This window comes from Cavia porcellus, unplaced genomic scaffold (genome assembly GCF_034190915.1).
Source record: "Cavia porcellus strain 051 isolate PalLab524CR breed Dunkin Hartley unplaced genomic scaffold, mCavPor4.1 scaffold_5, whole genome shotgun sequence".
Lineage (NCBI taxonomy): Eukaryota > Metazoa > Chordata > Mammalia > Rodentia > Caviidae > Cavia > Cavia porcellus.
In genome coordinates this window covers 76,147,215-76,170,614 of record NW_026947488.1, presented here as the reverse complement: position 1 = coordinate 76,170,614, position 23,400 = coordinate 76,147,215, and the positions used below count along the sequence as shown (strand labels likewise).

General features: G+C 37.8%; 1 protein-coding gene across 1 annotated transcript; it reads right to left on the bottom strand.

The window, feature by feature from the left end:
* Nucleotides 1–1,282: 1,282 nt before the first annotated feature.
* Nucleotides 1,283–23,008, bottom strand: Selenot (selenoprotein T). Its single transcript, NM_001257992.1, is given in 6 exon segments — nt 1,283–1,456; nt 2,247–2,400; nt 4,783–4,870; nt 7,207–7,333; nt 7,971–8,081; nt 22,829–23,008. Coding segments are annotated over 5 exon segments (588 nt in total). The 5' UTR covers nt 22,966–23,008; the 3' UTR covers nt 1,283–1,456; nt 2,247–2,275.
* Nucleotides 23,009–23,400: the final 392 nt, after the last annotated feature.

Below are 23,400 nucleotides of genomic sequence, written 5' to 3'. Positions count from 1 at the left end.
CTGGAAAAACACACACAATTAAATTTTTAAAACCTTCAATTTTGTTTAAATACAATAAAATTCTTGCAGGGCATGGTGGCAGACGTCTAGTCCCACTGCTCAGAAGACTGAGGCATGAGAACCACTACAAGTTTGAGACAAGCCTTCAAGGCCAGCCCTATCTCAAAAATAAATAGACAAGATAGATAGACAGATACTTAGGATCGACAGATAGATAAATAACTGTTCTAGACAAATTAGGTACACAGGAGATCTCTGTTAATAGCAATTTTTTGAGGGTTTTCCTATTTTGTACTATTTTGCGAAGAGTCTAACCATAGAATTCAGGCTAGACTTGAACTAGGTAACCCAGGTTGGCCTTGACCTTACAGCATCTTTTTGCCTCAGCCTCCCACTTGCTGAGATTACAGGTGTGTGCCCGCACGCCCGGCAACATTAATGTTGTAAAGAAATTGGAAGGAACTTTTATATAGTAAGGTAAGTTTTACTTATCCTAAAAATGGTAAATGTACCTATTTTTTGTATGTGAATGTAAAGTTTGTCCCTTATGGAGATTATCTGTAAATCAAAAACAAAAATTAGGCAATTATTAAAAATGTTATTAGGGGCTGGGGATTTAGCTCAGCGGCATAAGCACCTGCCTTGCAAGCAGGCGGTCATGAGTTCGATCCCCGGTACCGATAAAAAGAAAAAAAAATGATATTAACAGGTACAGTTGAGCAATAAATTGAAACATTTTCATTTAACTGACATCTGCTTAGTTTTTTATTTAGATAAGTATAAAGGCCCAGTTAATTCAACTCATTGGGTTGGTCAAGGCAAGACACATGAACTACACAATAGGATTTAAAAAGCAGTTGGTTTTGTAGTAGTTCTCTGGTATCACACACGCATACACACATACACACAAATTGGTAGAGTACTCTGGACATTGGATCCCCCCAATAATCTTATATAATGCACTGTTCATAACTAGCAATATTTTGAAAACCACATAAACTCAACATGGCCAAATTTGAGGTGTCTAATCAACTTGACAAAGTATTTGGGAAGTTCAGCTGTATTCCCTAAAAGACTGACTTTAAACTATAAAAAAACAAAAATTAATTTAAAAAAGCACAACGGACTTAAAAGACATCTTGAGAAAAAAAAAACAATCAGTAACTCAATTTCTACTTTTTCAAAAATGAGGAAAAGTTGTAAGTAGCAATAATGCCTACAATAAAAAAAATTAACTAGTTGAATGGGGTTGGGGTGGGGATACACAGTATTATTGCACTCCACGAATGTGCAGAATTCCAAAATGCGCCAGCACTGAAAAACTATTGCATTAAGGTTTTCCAAGAGGTACAACGATCCTGCCAAAAAAGCATCTGGTCTGTACTAACAGCTTGCTGTCTTCAGTACAGGCCTTCATAATGTCAGTCACGCTGCTCTTGCAAAAATTCCTTAATGTCTGAAAGATAAACAGAACAAAGAATTATTTTAACAATCATGCTCTTAAAACTTAGGATGTAAATTCTGATCAGAAAAGAAAAGAGAACTCTGCAAAGTAAAAGTTCAATATTTATTCACTATAGTCACACATTTGCTTATACATTTTCTATCTTCAACTGCTAAAAACTAGCAGGCTCTAAGAGCTAATTATTTGAAAGTAAGATAAAATACACACACACACACATTCTACTATAATGTATCAATTTTGGCTTTGAGGAGTTTGGAAGTTTTTTTTTTTTAAATGATGTTGCAAGCTGAGTGTGATAGTGCAATACCTATAATCCCAGTACTCAGGAGGCGGAGGCAGAAGAATTGAGTTCAAGACCAGTCTGTGCTACAAAGTGAGCTCAAGACCAGTCTGAATTGCATAGTGAGATCCTGTTTCAAAAAGACAAATGAATAAGTAAATAATGATGTTGCAGGCTCAACTAAGCCTTCCAGATGATATTATTAGCACAATCTTATTTTGGCAGGCCCAAACTCTCTTGATATATTTATGAATTTTAATGGACATACTCATTACTAATAAGAACTATATTAAAAACCAGTGATCCTCCTGCCTCTGCCAACAGAGTGCTAGGATTATAGGTGCATGCCACCACTACCAGCTTAGCTAGGTTATTTTAAAACTACTTATTGGGGCCGGGGATTTGGCTCAGTGGCATCAGCGCCTGCCTGGCCAAGTGTGAGGTCATGAGTTCAATCCCCAGTACCAAAAATAAATAAATAAATAAAATAAAACTACTTACAAAAGAGTTTTCAGTGCTGTTAGGTGGGGCTATGATCGATGATGTGGGATTGAATCCATATGCACATTGAGCTTCATTTCATTGTCAAGAATTTGAACAAGTTGTTGCATGGATGGAAGATGACCAGACTCCAGCTTAGACCACACAGGTACATCTATAAAAATAAATGGTAAACACAAAGTTACAAGATGGCTTTAAAAGAGACACTCACTTCATAAATTAAGAATGTTTGGGGGCTGGGGATTTAGCTCAGCGGCATAAGTGCCTGCCTTGCAAGCAGGCAGTCATGAGTTCGATCCCTCGTACCGATAAAAACGAAAAAGAAAAAAAAAAAAAAAAAAAAAAAAAGAATGTTTATGGACACAACTGGGGATAAGGTAAGAAAATATAGCTTCTTGATCTTTCAGGGCTTACACTCTATTACACAAAATACTTAGAATTACACAAAGAGCAAAAAAATTACAATTGTGTGCTAAGCTTAAAACTAGAAAATGCTACACTGCTTTAACAACACAAACATATACCTCTATCTCTGACCAGTCAGAAAACATTATTTAAGTTGAGTGACAAAAGGTAAAGAAAAATTAGCAGGAAATTAAAGTTCATGACACTAGAAAACTTCTGAAAGTCGGGCATGATGGCACACACCTGCAATTCCAATCAGTACTCATGAGGAGGACTATCAAGAGTTTAAGGCCAAACTGGGCTACACAATGAAAAACTGTTTCAAAGAAAACCAAAAGAACTCAAAAAAACAGTCACCAAAACAAAACAAAACACATAAAGAGAACTATGAAGGCTATAGAAGAGCCTGGCATATTAAAATAACAGAAAATCACCATAAGTGAAATATAGGAGCAGGATGAATAACATAAGGCTAGAGAGGTACAAAGAATTAGGTCAGGGTCAATGAATTTTAACCAGCCAGAAAGTAAAGTTTTTGGCTAAGGAAAATATATAGTCTCCTGACATAGCCATTCAACTCATGGTAGCTTGAAAGCAGGGACAGGCAATGTGAGAAAGAACTGGCATGACTGTGTTCCAATAAAACATACCTTAAACAGGCAGCAAGACTATGAAACTCAGGACCACAGTCACCCCTAGACTAGAGGCTTCAGGCCTTTTGGCTATGTTAATATTCTGTTCTTCATCTTGAAAACAAAATCATTTAATGAATTTGAGATACTTAAACAAGAGGCTGGGGATTTAGCTCAGGAGTACAAGTACCTGCCTGGCAAGCACGAGATTGTGAGTTCGATCTCCAGAACTGCCCTGCCCCCAAATTTTTTTGAAAAAATAAAGCACTCTATTGTCTAGAGCAGACTTTGGTAATTGTTTCTGTAAGAAGGGAAAGAGCAATTTTACTTTATCAATCAAGAGACAAAGTCCAAGAGATTACAGAGGTTTATCTACATAACTAGGGAGAAAACAAATTTCCATCATTCTTATTATAAACAGAAATTTCATCATCACAAATTATCCTTTTGATTTTTTTCAACCATTTGAAAAAGTAAAAATCACTGTTAGCTTATGGCCTTATCTGCCAACTTTTTGTTCAGAGAAAGAATAATAGGGTAATAAAGTTATTTTAGCAGAGACTAGAGTGACAGCAGCAAAGATATAGATTTTTGAAAATGAAAAGATATGGCAAGACAAAAGATGCTATACCAGGTTGCCGGGCAATGGGGTAGACAAAAAATGCCAGAAGAGAAGGTAAAGGAGTGGTAGAGGAAGGAGAAGGAGTCAAGAGTTTATCTGGGGGCTAGGTTAGTGGCAGGTGTCTGTTATCCCAGAATGTAGGAGGCCAAGGCAGCAGGATTAAAATTTGAGCCCAATCTGGGCAACTTAGTAGGACTCTTTCTCAAAAACAGAAAAAAAACAAAACAAAAAAATCTGCAGATGTGCAAAAGCCCTGAGTTCAAGTGCTAGTACCAAAAAAGTTCATTTGAGTAGGTTATGTTTAAGATTCCCAGGTGTGGCAGTTAGAAAAAGGTTAAAATTCTCCAGAGCCATATATTCAGGAATTACCATACAGATTTTATTTTAAATCCATGGACGCAGATGACCAAACAATTTAACAAAAAAATGAGGGCTGCCAGATGTGGCGATACAGCTCAGGCAGGAGGACTGATTTCAATTTGAGGCCAGCCAGTTTGAGCTACATAGTGAATTGAAGGGCATCCTAAACTATGTAATGACACTGTCTCAAAAAAACAACAGGGAAGAATGAAGGATCAATTCCTCAAGAAACTCTAAAAATAAAGAGTAAAAATACAGATAGACAAGTTGAAATTTTCCAAATTATTCTGTCTCCTAAATTTCTACAAAATAAACTTCTTTATGTGAACACTGAAGAAGTTTGCCCTATTAAAAAGTAGAAAAGGGGTTGAGCTATACTCAGTGGCAGAATATTTAGGTACCATGTGAGGTCTTGGATCAAATCCCCGGTACTCTCAAATAAAGAAAAAAGAAGAGCATGATGTTCATTATAAATAATATAAAATTTATCACAAAACACAAACTATTCAGAACCTACCATTTAAAGTTATCTCAAATGCACCTGTTGACATACACTGGTTCTCAATCATGTTGCTCAAGAAGAAAACCATCATACATGCATAGACCTAAAAGAAAATATGATAACCTAAGACACAGACAGTGATCTACTTAATTAGCAGTTTTTCTTTATTGGTAAATAAATGCTTTTTAAAAATCTACTTTGAAAGTTTCCATATAAACTATTACTGTTATTTCATAGGCTCATCTACAGAGCAAGAAAAATCAAGCGTAAATTCATAGCCCTATACATTCTGAAGAATTTATGATATTCATACCGTACACAGAGTTTCAAAGAGAATTCATAATAATCCAAGTTAATACCAGTAAAAAAAAAAAGCCAATGTAATGATTCATTTTACATTTTTATGGTGCAATGTAATATAAAAAATTCACCGGCGATTTAGCTCAGTGGCAGTAAGCGCCTGCCTGACAAGTGCAAAGACATGAGTTCAATCTGCGGTATCAAAAAGAAAAAAAATCCACAAGAGACTAGTGATATAACAATTACTAACTATGATCCAATACAACCTATTTGTGTTTTAACCAAATCATTTGAAGTCAAACTAAGGAACATATTAGAGAGCATACATGTATTAGAAGTACATTTATTTACCTTTTGAAGTCAAATCTACTATTTCCCTAGATAGCAGAGGTTGTTGAACAAAAAAAATTAACTTGGCAAAATAATTAGAATATAGTGAGGATTAAAACCGGGCATGGTGGTGCATCCTGTAATCCAGCATTTGGGAGGCTGAGGCAGGAGAATCATTTGTGAGTTCAAGACCAGCCGGGGCTACAAGGTGAGCCCAAGGCCAGCCTGAACTGCATAGTGAGACCCTGTCTCAAAAAGCAAAAAAAAAAAAAAAAAAAAAAAGTATATGGACATAGTGAAGACATCAATTCATAGCAAGTTATTTTACAGAAATAAATGTCCATTGCAGACAACAAAAAGCTGTCTGTCTTGCCTCACATGAACTAGGTAGGGTTTGATAGCATTTGCTCTTGAGGGAACAATACACAAGGATCTATCATAAAAGTATAGCTTTTATATATATTCTTTTCCCACAGTGTATCAATATTAATATATATTGTATTGGTATCTGTATCTGTATATATACAGAGAAGTAAAAATGCCTTAAATACAATCTGAATCACTAAGTGCAAAATCTTACCAACAAGTAATTATCTTCCTACTTTGAGTCCTTTGCAAATCAACATTTGTTAATAACAGGGTACAGACATACTTCAATTAGAGAGAACACCTGAGGATGTTTATGTTATGAAGTCTTCTATGTTACTGAAAATAAATGGTTCCCTAAGAAAAAGTACAGCTATGCAGGAGTCTGCTAACGGTATTTAGACAAGATCAGATAGAGGTCCCAACAACAGAACACATTACAGGAAGAGCATCTATAAGCAATTCCATCCAAAAAAAGAAAAAAAAATTAGACCCACTTCTGACAATGATAGAAATTTTTTTTTTTAAATGACCATTCAAAACAGATAAAAACAAGCTTGATCTGGAGAGAAGGTATGCTATAAGACTCTATAAAGGAAAAAGAATACCACAAGAATCTTAAGTGTATTTAGACATTTTTTCCAATGATTTGGCAAATAGATCCCCTTGAACAGAAAAGTCAGAGAATAATTAAAGGGTTTTGCTGAAATAGGTTAAAGGGAAATCCAATTTTTAATGTGATTCAACCCACTAATATCACCTTAGTTGGTATAATAAGTATACTATATATATACAGTATTTTTCTAGAAATGATCAAAGTTACGAAAATCCAGCAGTATATGCCCAAGGTTCCACTAAAGAATGTATCTCTATATCCCTAAATCAAAGGTAGGATTATTAACCTTCAGGATAGATCTCACTCAAAACAGAAATGGTCTAAGGGAACAAAGATGAGGGGTGAGGAAAGGGGGGAGAAATTAGAGGAATAAAGATGTGTCATATACAGGATCCTAATAACCCCAATAAATGTGAATGCCACAACATGAGCTAAGACAAACAGTATCAATAAGTATGAAAAAGGTGACAGGGGAAACAGAGCAGGAGAGGGGAGGGATAGAAAAGAGAAAAAAGATTATATTGGGAAAACAAACCAAGCTGTAATTAATATGTGTGTGTAACCACCTCCCAAGAGGATTGTAAACTTTTGGAATTGCAAACATGTACTAATAAAACAAAATTTCAAAAAAAAACCATTACCCTTCAATGTATTAGTCATTTTAATATGTAACTATAACTATTGAACCCAGAGGTGTGTCCCGCCCAGAGATAAAAAGTGGTATAAATTGAAGTAACCAAAAAATAAGAAACAAGTATAAAACAATTAAAAATCTTCCCATTGACAAACTAAAAACCTACAATTCCCAGGGCTATTAAATGACATACCTTATTTTCTTGGCCCCACTGCCAGATGCTAGGAGCTTGCATGCCAAAGAAAGCAAAAGGATCCTTGCCAACAATTATTAAGACTATTAATACTAGTTTGAAGATTGACAGGAAAGATGCTATGTGCCTATCAAAAGAAAAGAAACAAATTAATCAGAAACCACAATTTCTCATCTACTTTAAAATTTAATAATTCATATGTATACATATGTAGACATTTGTAAACATATACATATGTAGACATTTTCTAAAAGTTACTAATTACAGAAAAAGTAATGAAAGTTTACCATACAGTTAAAAAACAAATATTTAGTCATTTTACTCAAAAAATTACACAAACTGGCCTTTAAAAACACAATTATTTTAAGGCAGTACAGAATTTCATATCACGGATATGCTATGCAATTTAGGGAACTGGGCTTTAGCTCACAGGAAGAGTACAAACTTAGTATCTGCAATGTCCTGGGTTCAATCCCTAGCACCAAAGGAAAAAAGCTGGGGGTGAAGAGTTAGCCTATTTCCACAATAAAGACGACTAAAGAAAATATATCTTTAAAACAGTTGGCATCTTTCAAAACAACCTTCTTCCTTCTTCAGAAAAAGCATTCTATATTTGAGTTAGACTCAAAGCAGTTATAAAGCAGTTTTCTCTGTGTTCAACAGTACAACCAACAAAGAAACAATAACCAAGGAAAGGTTATTAATCACTCTACAAAAGATTATAAAATCAATAATTGTTTTCTTTAATTCTGAAATTTACTTACCTATAAATTGGTTGAGGAAGGTAATTCTCTCCTTCAATTCGGATGTCTGGGTACCGCTGGCTAATAACCCTCATGTACTCCTCAAACACCCGCCTATACCCTCAGGAAACACTGCAGAAAAATTAAAGTGTTTTTTTATTAAGTGGTTTAGAATACACCTATGTAGAGTTATTCTGTAGTCAGACAAAACTAAAGATTATCACCAAGATTAGAATTTTTTCTTAACCTTCACTGTAAGTTAATGATAAAACCTAGGTGATTTTTCTGTTTATGTATTTCACACTATCCCCTCTTAAAATTCCTCCCATTGGAGCCAGGGTTTAGCTCAGTGGCATAAGCAGCTGTCTGGCAAGTGAGGTCATGAGTTTGATCCCCGTACCAAAAAAAAAAAAAAAAAAAAAAAAAAAAAAAAAATCCTCCCATTATAACACTATACTGTATAGCTCTGGGTTACAGTTAGACATCAAGTATCGATTCACATATATTAGCATATCTTGAGTTCCCACACCAATGTGTTCTTTTTTGTTTGTGGTATCAGTGGCTAACACAAACAATAAAATCAATTCTTATTCCAATGAGCTAGATTCCCATTTGGGGCATAAGACACATACAAACAATAAACCCTGGGGCTGGGGATTTAGCTCAGCAGCATAAGTGCCTGCCTTGCAAGCATGGAGTCGTGAGTTCCATCCCCCGGTACCGATTTTTTAAAAAAAGAGAGAGAAAAAAATAAATCCTGGACCTTACTTTTACTCTGCCCTAACTGGGCCAGTTTTTTGCTCAATCGTTATTAGAGGAATTTAGGGGCTGAGGATTTAGCTCAGTGGCATAAGCACCTGCCCGGCAAGTATGAGATTGTGAGTTCCATCCCCAGTAGCAAAAAAAAAAAAAAAGAGGAATTTAGGCTAAATTTAGAGTCCTTCTCACTTGTAAGTTTGTTTCCACTTTCCAAAGTAAATAAAAGAAAACAAGACTGGGAAGAGAATAAGAGAATTCTCAGTAATACATTGCTGTGGAAATTAAAGCAACAGCACCCAGTTTTTTTGTTTTTTTTTTTTTTTTTTTTTTTTTTTGAGACAAGGTCTCACCAGTTTGGGCTGGTCTTGGGCTCAACCTTGTAGCCCAGGCAAGTATAAAACTTGCAATTGATTCTCCTGTCTCAGACTCCCAAGTGCTGGGATTACAGGAGTGAGCTACCACGCCTGGTTTTTTCCATTAAAGTTTTAACAACTCATTTTCAGATCTTGTGTATGTTTCTCAGCAAGTATAGGGGAATACAACCTCAGAGAACATTTCCTACAGAAAAAAAGGAGGTGGCTGGGCATGGTGGTGCATGCCTGTAATCCCAGCACTTGGGAGGCTGCAGCAGGAGGACTGCTGAGTCTGAGGCCAGCCTGGGCACCACAGTGAGTTTAAGGCCAGCCTGCAATATATAGCAACACCCTATCTCTACAAAAGGAGGCAGCAATAAATTTCAACCAAGAGCTTACAAATTCAGGAAAGACTACCCGCACTTAAATTCACCACTTTCTAAGTTAAGCAACACATAAATACCACCATAAGCACTATGAGGAAATGAAGGATCCACTTGGAACAAAGTAGTCAGTACTTAAGTTACAATAAAAACGAAAGAGCCAGCTTTGTCAACTGAGGCAAAAAGCAAGACTAATCCTCCCCATCCAAGGAACCAGCATATAAATCAGATTAAATTAATCTGACAGGATGAAGTAGTACATATACTACTAGATCTCAGTTTTTTCCCCCTAGATCTCTCCTGCTTTTCAAAAGAGAATCGAAAGTACGACAGCTCACAATTTTCTCCCCAACACTTGGAAGGCTGAGGCAGGAAGATCCTTCCAAGTTTGAGACCAGCCTGGGCTACAAAGTGCGCTCAAGGCCAGAGTCTCAAAAAGACTGAAGAAGGAAAAAACAAGATAAAAGAAAAAAGAGATATCCAACCCAATAGTTTCTTTACACAGAATGTTTCCTTGGAATTTATTTCAGAAAAGAATAAATCTCTATAGCTAAATATTTAAATGAACTTATACCTTCTATATTTAACATTACCTCATGTAATATTTTATTATTACTATTAATTTTTTTTCTTTTCAAAAAGCAGGTTGGGCTGCTTATATTACTAATCTAATTTCAAATTTATAGAAAAGTTACAAGCGTAAAAATCAACATGTTAAGTAAACTCTTCACCTATATTCAAGTATTCATATTTTAACATAATTGTTTTCTCTAAAGAAAATTTAATGTTGCTGTTGTTTAAATAAGCTAGATAACCAATAAGCCTAGCTAATTTAAAACCAAGACAAGCCATTAGACTTCAATGCCCAAGTACACACTTATGATTACAATATATTTGATTATCTAAACAGTTCTTAACTTTTAAAATATGGTATTTTGAGAACTAAAGACTTAGTTACTTTAGTCAGCACTACACTCCTGCTAGGAGCTAGTTGATGGGGAGGGAGGGAATAAGGAGGTTAGATTATCACAAAATCAACCACAGTGACAGGTTCCACTGTTCTGTTTGCTTTTTAACGAACACTAACTGTTCTAAATTCCAAAATTACATTACATAAAACAGACAAAAATCTACGTACTTTTACTGCAGATAAGAGTCTAATGGAGGAGATAAGAGTTTGTTAGTTGACAGTACCTGAAACTGCTTTTCGTCGTTTGAGAAAGGAATTTTTTTTTTTTTTTTTTTTTTGTCTTTTTTGAGACAGGGTCTCGCTATGCAGTTCAGGTTGGCCTTGAGCTCACTTTGTAGCCCAGGCTGGTCTCCAACTCCAATGGTCCTCCCACCTCAGCCATGCGAGTGCTGGGACTACAGGCTAGTCGTGAGCCACCACGCCCAGCTGAGAAAGGAATTTTTTAAAAAAGACTACAGGAAAAAAAAGGTCACAAAACAAAAAAGCAGAATCAGTAACCAAAAGATTAAAAATAAGAGGCTATATTATATTGAAAACTAATCTGCAATAGGATGATAAAATAAATATGGAAAAACTGTAAGAAAATTCTCAAAATCAAAAAGCAGAATTAGAACCAAACGTAGTAGTACATCCCTGTAATCTCAACTCTGACAGGCTGAGGCAGGATGATCACAAATTTGAGCCAGCCCAGGGAGCTCAGTGACTTGGCAAGACCTTGCCTCAAAAAAAACAATCGAACAAACAAAAAGAACAACTAAGGACATGTATAGTTTAAAGGTCCTAGGTTCAATCTCCAACCCTAAGGAGAGGACAGAGAACATAATTTGAGGTCCTCAAAAAGTAAAACTACAATGAACTATAAACTTACTAGGATGGCTACTTTCAAAGAAGATACTAAATGTTGATAAGAATAAGTAGTAACAGGAACTTCCTACACTGTTAGCAAAAACAGTGAAAGGGTGTGGTTATTTTCAACATATCCAAAAAGATTAGAAATCACCATATAATCCAGCTGCTATGGTCTGAATCTGATTTTTTTTTTCTCCAAAACTCATGATCAGGTCTTGAGAGAGATTAACATGTTCCACCAGTCTGAACCTCCACTACGGCTGTGCCCTCAGGCAGCTTGAAGGGTGGTACAAACAAATCTGAGTAACTTTTATGGTCTTTTTACCAGTAAAAGTAATAAAAAGTCACTTGATGGGATAGTCATGCATGTACCACTTGAACCACTGGTGGTTCAAGCCACCTGGCAGTGAGACATGTGAGTTTACAGCCCTGTCCTGAACATGTTAATGTCTTTCTCAAGGGTGAATTAAAATTCTTGTAGGATCAAGAATGGGCTGTTGTAAACCAAGTCTAAAGTCTACCCTCCCTGCTTTCTCTCTTCAGGGCTGGCTTGCCCTCCCACCTTTTCTACCTTAAAATGAAGCAACACAGAGGCTTTATCAGAGACTAGGGCTGAGCTCTGATTTCCCAGCCTCCAGAACTTTAAAACAGAAGAAACAACTTTCCTTTTTAAATTACCCAGGCAACGGTTGCTGCAGCACTATGAAATAGATTGAGACCTGGGCAATCCCAATTGCAGGTATACAGAACAAAAATTTAAGCAGCATCTTGAAGAGACACTTGTACAACCATGCTGATCACAACATTTATAAAAGATGAAAACAACTGAAATATCCATCAACTGCTAAATGTATAAAGAAAAAATGGTAACATGGTAATGAAATATGCTTTTAAAAATCCTATTTGCTATAACATAGATGAAACTTGAAGACATTTATACTAAGCAAAAAAGGCTAGTCATAAATGATAAATACCTTATAGTTCCATTTATGAAGTACCTGAAATGGTCAGAATCACAAAAAGTAAACATAGAAACCTGGCTGTTAAGGGCTGGAGGAAAAAAAGGGTAACTAATGTTTAACAAGTACAAAATAGTCTAACTTTTATAAGATGCAGAAGTTTTATAGATCTGCTGCACAATAAATGAATATATTTAATATTAATGAATGTTCACCTAGAAAAGGTTAAGATGGTAAATTTAATTTTTTTTAACTACATACACGCCAAAAAAAACCATACTAAGGTTCTAAAGAAAAATATGATGGAGTGGAAGCTGAAATCTGTGTGACCAAAGGTAAATAAACAGCTGGGTGTGGTGATGCATGCCTGTGACCCCAGCACTTGGCAGGCTGAGGCACATGGATCCTTGTAAATTTGAGGCCAACCCGAGCTACACAGTGAGACCTATGAAAGATCTAAAAAAGATCTGAATAGTATCATTAGGAGATTGATCTGTAATCTAATTAATCTAACAGACTATTCAGATTTTTTTCCTCTAGAAAACATGGTTTTTGTTTTTGTTTTTTTTTTTTGTACCAGGAATCAAACTCAAGACCTTGCACTTGCCAGGCAGGCACAGTGCCACCAAGCTAGAAAATATCTTTTTTTTCTGAGAGCTTACTAAACATTTACAAATAAAACTAAACACTATTTTGTTTTTGCTTTGTTTTTTGAGACAGGATCTCACTATGTAGTTTAGGCTTGCCTAGAACTCATGACTATTGCCCGGCCTCACCCTCCCACATGAAGATTACAGGTGTGTACTGCCACACTTGGCCATCATTAGGTCACAAAGAAAATCTAGTAAAAAAGAGCAAATGTCATTCTTAAGACTATAGTGAAGCAAAACAGAAATTTCTGAAAACCTAACCCACTCCACAATCTGCCAAGAATACTGTTATGGTTTGATAACTAGTGGTCAACTTAACACCAGCTGGATTACATCAGCATGCATTGAGAGAAGATGCTCCACCTGAGGAGGGTTGTCAGGATAAATAGGTGAGAAGAAGAGAGGTGTTAGGAGGGATTGAGGTGTGAAGGAGGCATTGTGGGTTCTCCTACGAGTTGCTGTCTGAGCTGTTGGTTCTCCTGGAGAAGCTTTGGTCTTCACATCGAGCATTGCTTCCTGGCTCCGGAGGGAAGACATGTGCTGCCTGATCTCCAGGGTGAACTTGTCACGCTGCTTCCTGGCACGTACCCGACTGTGCTTGTTGTCGGAGGAGCTCGGGGCCTCCATGTCGCTGAGGACGGCTGTGGTGCCTTTCAGGACAGCCCCGCTCTTTGTTGTGAGTGTGACTTCTCGGCTCCAATGTAGAACCCTCATCGCACTAGCACAGCACCTTCATCCTGCTGGCATAGACTTTTTGGCTTCCACCGCTGACCCTTGGGTCTTCCCAGCACGAATCCGTAAAAGAGACTGGCGTGAGTCCTTCTTGTGGGCTCTGGACTTCCAGTTGGACTCGTGGAGGCACTGTCCTGAGTTCTGGGTTTTTATCGGGACTCATGTGGGACATTGCCGTGGGGTTTAGACTCTTGACTAATTAATCTATGTCGTTGGTGTTGCAGATAGATTTCCTGCATTCTCCTGTGTTAACTTCCGGTGACCATTATAAAAATATTATAAACTCCATGTCCTGATCTGAATTGTTCTCTGTGTACAACCCCTGACTACAACAAATACTAATCCAACTATGTCAAAATTTAAAATGTAATATCCTTTGACATCCTAACACTGTACTTCTATCAACCATATTTTTTATGGAAATCACTGGGTAAGTGTACAAAGGTACTTAAGTATATCTATCTTAACTAAGTGATTTTATTAAAAATTCAAACAAGCATGTTAACTAATATAGTACTATTAAAGAAAGCATGTCCTTCTTAGATACTATACCTTCTAATACAAATCTTCATTTACTAATGTGAAAATAAGTGGGTTTGGACACATTTTTAAAAAGCATACTATGCTAGGCATGGTAGCATACTCCTGTATCCTAGCATTCAGCAGGCTGAGGCAGGAGGCTGTTGTAAGTTGAAGGCCAGCCTGGGCTATATAGCAAGTCCCTGTCTCAAAAAACAAAATCTCAAAAATAAAATTAAAAGCACATTGTAAATCTGTGTATATAATATAATATGCATCATTCTGAAAGAGACTATAATACATACTGCACAATATACAAGATTTTTTATTTTTTATTTTTGTACTGGGGATGGAACTCATGCCCTTGTTTGCCAGTCAGATGCTAAATCCCCGGCAGATTTTTCACTCTGCCCTTCACCATTTCCGTTTTCTGGCCCCTTCTCCCTCCTACATGTACTCATTTTCACTGTTCTTCCCTTGGCGTGTAAAAGCACTTTCTCTGCATCTCCTGGAGCTTCCCAAACCCTTCAAAGTTTCTTTCTTTTTCTTTTTTTTTTTTTTTTTTTGGTACCAGGAATCAAACTCAGGACCTGGTGCTTCCCAGGCAGGAGGCGTGTCACTGAGCTACTGCACCCTAGGCTCTTAAAAGTTTTCATTTCTTCCTCTGCGAAGGCTTCCAATTCCTTCTGAGTAGGTAATCCTTCTTCTGGTTTTTTACATTACTGATTCTATTTACTGTAAACCTTGTATCTAACTTGGTTTTCAAACATTACTGTAAAAAAAGAAAAAATCCCATCATCCTAAAAAGTAGACAAGGGGGAGGGGAGCAAATGACATGAAAAAATAAAAAGGTAGAGCAGGGGAATAAGCAAAACTTCAGACAATGCCACCATTACTGTAAGACTTGATCATCAGCAGTTCATGGCCAAACCCTACAGAATGAGATTTCCTCACCAACACAACCGTGCACCAGTCACAGTAAGATATATAAAAGCATAACTGCTTTGCAAAGCAAGGAGGAAGGAGCCAGAGGAGCCAGAAGGATCCAACTATACTCCTAAATGACACAGACATAAAAAAAAAAACTGGTTATAGTGGCACATGCCTGTAATCCCAGCACTCAGGAGGCTGAGGCAGGGGGGTTGCCATGAGTATAAGGTCAGCCTGGTTACATAGTGAGTTCAAGACTAGCCAGAACTACATAGTAGAATCCTGCCTCAAAAAATAAAAAAATAAGTGAATAAAGAAAAAGAAAAAATCCTCACTTTTTTTCTTTAAGCCTCTCACTCTTGTTTTTTGTTTTTATTTTTATTTTTTGAGCTTGTTTTTTGAGATAGGATCTTGCTCTGTAATTCAGGCTGGACTTGAACTTCTGACAATCCTCCTATCTCAACTTTCAGTGCTGAGATTAATGACATGAGCCACCATGCCAGGCTGTTTACTCATCTTCTATCACTGATTTCAGTTTCTACTGAAACTGGGCTTCTGATTTGCACAAAATAGTGACAGAATATCAGAAGTAAATGGAATGCAACAATATCTTCATTATCTAGGTGAACAAACTGAGATTATATAATTCACTAAATGTCAGTCAGAGGATAACAGGCAGGCAGAACAAAACACTAAGCCCCCAAACTGCTAGTCCAGTAGATGAGCAGTTTCTAGTCAAAAGTGGTCTTTTAAAATGATGTAACAGAGCAGGGTGTGGTAGCACATAAACTAGGGAGGCTGAGGCAGGAGGATGTTGCAAGTTTGAAACCAGCCTGGGCAATAACAAAGTGAGCTCAAGGCCAGCCTGAACTGCATAGTGAGACTCTGTCTCAAAAAGGATGTATTTCTGAGCTTGGTAAGGGAAAACCTGCAATCCTAGCACTCTGGAAGCTGAGGCAGGAGGAACACTGTAAATTCAAAGCTGGTCTGAACTGTATAAGGGGGACTGTTCAAAACAAATTCAGGATTCTCTCCCCCATTTTCTTTTTTTCTTTCATTTTTTGAGAGGATCTCCCTATTAAGTCCAGGCTAGCCTTGAATTTCTAGCAATCCTCCTGCCTCACCCTTTCAAGTATTGAGATTCAGGATTTCTAAATAATTATTACCTTTTGTTCATTTTGGATTTTTTGTTTTTCTGAGATAGCATCTTGCCTTGTAACTCAGGCTGGCCTTGAACTCACTTTGTGGCCCAGACTGGTCTTGAACTTAACTGTGATCCTCTTGCCTCTGACTCTCAGTGCTGGGATTACAGCTGTACGCCACCAGTCAGCTTTCTTATGATTATAATTGTGTCATGTTCTAAACAGCAGTAATTTTTTCTTTCTAAATGGTATATAAAATAATGGTGCATTTTACAATCCACTGTTGTCACAGGCATGGTGAAGTACCGTAATTGCTGAATTTTCTAGTTTAAATTAATATGTCTATTCTAGAGTGATAAAATTTGTTCTGTGGGGGTTTTCTCCTAGCAGCTGCAACCAGTTTTCAAAATTCTGTATTCCTTCGCTTCCTTTACACTGAAAACTAATCCACAGAAATTATCTCCTTTAATTATCACACCAGGGAAAAGCAGACCATCATTCCAGAACTCAGGAGTCATCTTTGATAGCTCTCCTTTCCGGCCACTATGGACCATGGGGAAAGGTTGCAGAATCCACTTTGGAAACAAAATCTACAGATGTTCCAGTCTTTATACAAAATGTCAGTGTTTGTATAGAAGCCACTCACATCCAAGTTACTTTAAATCATCTCTGTGTCACTTGTAATGCCCAATACAATGAAAATGCTATCTATGTACATCATTTAGGGAATAAAGACAAGGAAGAGTCTAAGGACATAGCTCAGCGGCACAGTGCTTGCCTGGCAAGCACAAGGTTGTGACTTTGATCACTGATACAAAACAACAACAACAAAAACAGCCCTACAAACAAATTTCAAAAAAATCTATACATGTTCAGCCCAGATGCAGTTTCTCTTCCAAATGTATTTTCGCTCCAAGGCGGGCTACATCCATGGATGTGGAGCCTATGGATACTTAGCCTATGATACAATGGACCAACTATTTCATCACCTAAAGCTATTAATTTCATTTGCTAAAGATCTCTTTGTACTTCTGCCACTACCTTTGTACTCTAAGCTCCATCTCCTCTTTTTTGGAAAACTCTTAAAGTCCCTTCTCCCAAATGTTTATCTTTTCTCTGTCCTCTGGAATATCTGTCCACAATGAAAGTAGGTCATCTTTCCTAGGATGACTTACCAAACCCTCAACCAAAAATCTGTTTTGGTAATGGCTGCTTCATTTACCTCTTAAAATTATAGTTAGACAAACCAACAGCCAACATCATAATAAATGGACAAGAACTGAAAGCTTTAACTCTAAAATCAGGAACAAGACAAGGATGTCCACTGTCTCCACTCTTATCCAACATAGAAACTTTAGCTGGAGCAGTTAGACAAGAGAAAGAAATAAAAGGAATAAAGATAGGCAAGGCAGAAGGTAAACTATAGTTATTTGCAAATGACACACTTAGAAGATCCCAAAAACTTCACCAAAAGTCTTCCAGATCTAATAAGCAAATTTAGCAATGTAGCTGGTTACAAAGTCAACACTCAAAAATCAATAACCTTCCTGCACACAAATAACAAACTCACTGAGAGAGGAACCATGGAAACAATACCTTTTACAATAGTATCCACAAAAATAAAATACCTAGGAATCAATCTAACAAAGGTTGTAAAACACCTCTACATTGACAACTATAGCACTCTAGAAAAGGAGATTGAAGAGGATATTAGAAAATGGAGAGGTACCCTGTGCACTTGGGTAGGAAAAAGTAATATAGTGAAAATGGCCATACTTCAAAAATCATTATACAGTCAATGAAATCCCAATCAAAATTTCAATAGCATGTCTCACAGAATTAGAGAAAACAATCCTAAAATTTATCTGAAACCAGAAGAGCTCTAGAATACCAAAGGCAATGTTGGACAAGAAAGACAAGGTAGGGGGCATCACAATCCCTGATTTGAAATTATACTATAAAGCTACTGAGATAAAAAGTGTGGTACTGGCAAAAAAAAAAAAAAAAAAAACAGACCTGAAGACCAGTGGAATAGATTAGAAGATGCAGAAACAACTCCAGACACACTAGATCACTTTATCTTTGACAAAGGTGCCAAACACATCCACTGGAAGAAAGATAGCCTCTTTGAAATAAATGGTGCTGGAAAAACTGGCTTCACACATGCCAAAGATTAAAACTGGACCCATATCTTCCACTATGTACTAAGCCAAAATCAGAATGGATCAAAGATCTTAACAACATTAAAACAGAAACATTGAATCTGCTGCAAGAGAGAGCAGGTAAAACTCTTGAGGACACTGGTGTAGGCAAAGACTTTGGGAACAAAATCCAGGAACTATCACAAAGAATCAACAACTGGGATCTTACCCTACTGAAAAATTTGCGCAGTGAGAGAAACCATCAACTTAGTGAAGAGACAATCCATAACGGGGGAGAAAATATTTCCAACTGGTCCTCAGAAAAAGGATTACTATGGAGAGCAAATAAAGATCTCAAAAAAAATTCAGTCCTTCCAGATTTAAAGACTCAATCCAGGGGCTGGAGATTTAGCTCAGCGGCATAAGCACCTGCCTCGAAAGCAGGCAGTCGTGAGTTCGATCCCCGGTACCAATAAAAAGGAAAAAGACCAAAAAAAAAAAGACTCAATCCAAAAATGGGCATCTGAGATGAATACACACTTCTCAGATGAAGAAATACAAACAGCAAATAAATACGTGAAAAAATGCTTAACATTATTAGTCATTCATGAGATGCAAATTAAAACAAAACTAAGATTCCACCTCACCCCAGTAAGAATGGCTCTTATCAAGAAATCCAGCAGTAACAAACGCTGGAGGAGCTGTGGGAGAAAAAGGAACCCTTTTCCACTGTTGGTAGGAATGCACACTGATGCAACTACTTTGAAATTAGTGTGAAGATTCCTCCAAAAACTAGGATTGGGCTGGGGATTTAGCTAAGAGGCATAAGCGCCTGCCTTGCGAGCACAAGGTCATGAGTTTGATCCTCAGTACCAAAAAACTAAAAAACCAAAACCAGGATTGGAGGTTCCATTCAACCCAGCTAGCCATTCCCTTTCTTGGTATCATCCCAAAAGAATTAAAAACATTGTACAACAGTGATATATGTACACTCATGTTTATAACAGCACAGTTTGTAATAGCCAGATCTTGGAAACAACCTGATTGAGGAATGGATAAAAAAAAGATGTGGTATTTTTTATAGAGTGGAGTACTAACTCAGTCATAAGGATAAACTGGACGCTTTTATCGGTAAATGGATGCAACTTACAAACATACTTATTAGTAAAATAAATAAGACACATATGTAAACATCACATTGTTTTGGTGTGACAAGTGAATGAAAAAATATATGTATATGTGTACATACATGTATATTAAAAAAACAGTTAAGACAGTTATACTGCTGATTGCTTTGAGTTTGCTGAAGAGAAAGATTTGTGCTGGAATTGTTCATGTAGCTGAATACAGATGTCTTAGGCTATTTGGGGATGACAATGAGCAATGTAAGTACCATTGTTGCCCCTTGCTTGATGTGTTTTGAAATTTTGTAGTTTTTTCTTCTTTTTCTTTCTATCCTTAAATAAAATGAATTTGAAAAAAGATAAAAAAAATGTTTAAAATTATAGTTTGAAGTCGGCTGTCTGAAAATTACAACAGTTGATTAAGTTAACAAAGATTTGAAAATTCTGCCATGGTCTGCTTAAGTTTTGAAACTTTAACTTCATTTAATCTACCACCCTTAGTAGTAATTCAACTATCAAATGTTCAACTATTAACTGTAAAGAGTTAGTAATCTCTAAATTACAGCAACTGTAGATAACATATTAAATCACAAAGAAAATAAAGCATACACGCCAAGCATCATACCTACAAGTGGTGACCTTAATACATTTACTCACACAAATCAAAGCAAAAAAAGTAACCCGGTAATTTCCTTTGAATGTTTATTGTTTAAAACGTCCAAATAGTGTAATTTCTTTCCAAATGTTAAACCAATGTCATCAAACCTATCACATTCTATTCGATAAAATTAGTTGATATTACAGCCAAAGACTAAAGATACAATTTTTGTAGGCTTCATGAACTGTGATATTTATCTTGTTTACAATGAAATCTTTACCTCCTGGCACACAGCCGGCACTCTTTAAAAAAAAAAAAAACCTAGAATTGCTAACTTTGTAATAAGGTTTCCTTTCTTTAGGATTTAATTCCTTTGTGCATTATGGTGCTATTTTGTTCTCCTAGCAATTATAAAACTGTTAAAAATTACCACTACAGTTATTTAAGAAAAAGTATAAAGGAACCAAAATTAATTGAAAAGAAAGTTTAAAATAGCCATCTTTCAAATTAAGTGTTAATGAAAAACTTATGAATTTTACAACTTTGGGTTTATCTTCAATTGAATTAGCTTCTTCTCTTTTCTCTCACTTGCACATGGATATTCAAGAAATTCTACCAAAATACTCATTTTACTATAAACAGATTAATCTCTAGGATATTCAAGAAATTCTACCAAAATACTTTACTATAAACAGATTAATCTCTAGAAAAAAAAAAACAAGCAAACTGACTTTTATCTGTGCGTGGTGGAACATAGTAAGTTACTCTGTGTGTGTGTGTGTGTGTGTGTGTGTGTGTGTGTGTGTGTGTGTGCCCGCGCGCATATTTGGGGGTGGTCTTTTTGAGACGGTCTCCCTATGGAGCTCAGGCAGGCCTTAGGTCACTCAGTAGCCCAGGCTGGAGCCAAACTTGCAAGGATGCTCCTGCCTCAGTCTCTCGAGTGCTGGGATTACAAAGAGTGCACCAACACATCCGGCTTTATGTATGTATTTTAAAATGAAGTACTTTTGTAACATGCTCAGTGTAACTGCAAAAGAAACTCATATCAGACGTTTGAAACAAGCTTGCACTTAAAAGCCAAAACAACCAAAGTTTCAAAAGTTCACTCAAATGCTTTTTACTTTTTTAAAAAGCTTAATATGAAGAAAGGACCCAATGTCCCTCTCCCTACATTTGTTTACACTGCTTGAAACAAACCCTTGTTAAGAATATCGTCAATGGAAAACACATCTGGTAATGTGACAGTAATTGTAAGACAGAGTATTTTCGAAAAGCAAGAGACCTGACAGAAAAATCAACTTGAAAACTGTATTCTTTTTAAACTATACTATTTAAACCCAAAGTATCTATCCAACCCTCAATTTTATATGCTGGTAAAATGACTATCACTCTGTAATACAAGTCAAGGAGTAGCTGAAGAAATAGATTAGGAATGAATGCTTAGTACAAGGCTCTGCGTTTAATCCCAAACACTTATGAAGAGAACTGTCACACTACGCTTCCATTTGCAGTATTAAGCAAAGATAAGGTAGAAATCCAGACTTTTGTAGACATATTAATACATTAATACATTTTTCGTTTTTCAATACCTGGGATCGAACTCACGACCTCTTGACTGCCAGGTAGGTGCTTACGCTGCTGAGCTAAATCCCCAGCCCACATGAACTTTTTAAAGAGCTGATTTTAAATGATTTGTGGAGGCTAGTGTAGTAGCAAACTCCTTTAACCTCAGCTCTCAGGTGAGATCTTTCGAAATGTAGTGTCTTATTCTTACAATTATATGATTTTTTAAAAATTCTGAGCTTGGGGCTGGGGATTTAGCTCAGCGGCTTAAGTGCCTGCCTTGTAAAGCAGGCAGTCGTAAGTTCGATTCCAGGTACCGATAAAAAGGAAAAAGACAAAAAAAAAAAATTCTGAGCTTTTCAAATCCTAGCCTTCCCCAATTCCACTCATAAAATCACTGTCCTGCTTATAACACTTATTGCTACTAAGTAACAATAAAATGAATTACAGACTAACGCCAAAAACTGCAGGGTTCTTTTCCTCTTTCTATGAATGGACAAGACTTCTGAAAGGCTGAAAGCCAGGCCGGAGCAGGCCACTTCCGGGAGTCGGGACCGGAGAAGACCAGCGTGGAAGTGAGCCGTCAAAGTTTTGAAGACCGACGGGCTCCTTTCGGACACTCAGGAAATAGGAACCCTGGAACCTGCTCCCCTGATCTGCTCTGCACGCCTGCCGGCTGTCAGAAGACCCCTGCTCCCTCACCAACAGTCACCCGGCAGGCGTGGGAAAAAAAGGCGTCTGTCCTCCCGGGTCCTCTCTAACGGCCCGAATTGACCTTCGTCCAGCCCGGCGGCGAGATCGCCTGGCGTGACTGCAGGAAAGTTAACCGGGTGGCGAACCCTAGGGTTCCTCTCCCCATCTCCGCAGGCCGCCGGGGCAGCATGGCGCGTCGACGCGCAGTCCTCCGCAGAGAGAAACGTCCCCGCGTCCTCGCCTCCCAGCGTTTACCCTCTCCCGCCTTCCCTCCTGCCGAGTTCCATCATTCTGAGACGCAAAAAGGGAGTGGTTGTGTGTGGGGGAACCGAGAGCGAGTCGAGCATCTTGCAGCAGCGTCCCAGGGAAGAGCGACTGCGGAAGGCACTGGCACCGTTCTTCCCAGCCAAGAAAGGTGCAGCCAGCTAGGCCGCAAAGCCCGGGCCTTGCGTAGCGACGCCCACCAGAAAAGGCCGAGTGGGGCAAGGCTGCCGGGTCGGGCGCACAGACTCACCAAATCTGGAACTTAAGCAGCGGCCCTGTGGCGTACTGCATCTTCAGTCTCTTGCTGGGCACACCGCCCAGATTGGCCGAGGCCTCGCTCCGGACCACTGCCGACGCCGCCAGCAGAAACAGCAGCAGAAGCCTCATCTTAACTCAGACAGCCGCCTCGGCCGCCTTCACACTGAGACTGCAGCCAGCCCAAAGCCTAGGCGCGAGTTGCTACCCACTGCGCAGGCGCGATCGGCCAAGGTCGGGAGGGAGGCAGGAATGCGACTGCGCGGCTCCGCGCCTGCGCAACGTCTAGGAGGGAGCGCTGACCTGTTTTTCTGTTTTGACCCACCTCCATGTTGCGAATATTCCGAGGCTGGATGGTTTGAAGAGAGAAAGGTGGAAAGGGAGCAAAGAAGCTGATGAGATATCAGAGCAGACTTACGTCCAGCTGATTTGGACTCTGCATCTAGTTTTATTAATTCAGACATTTAGCAGTCTGAAGCAGGTGTATGTACTTTCCACTTAACACCTTAATTCACATGTGATGGAAGGGAATGACCCAGGAGATGCCCAAAATGTTTCATGGCTTTT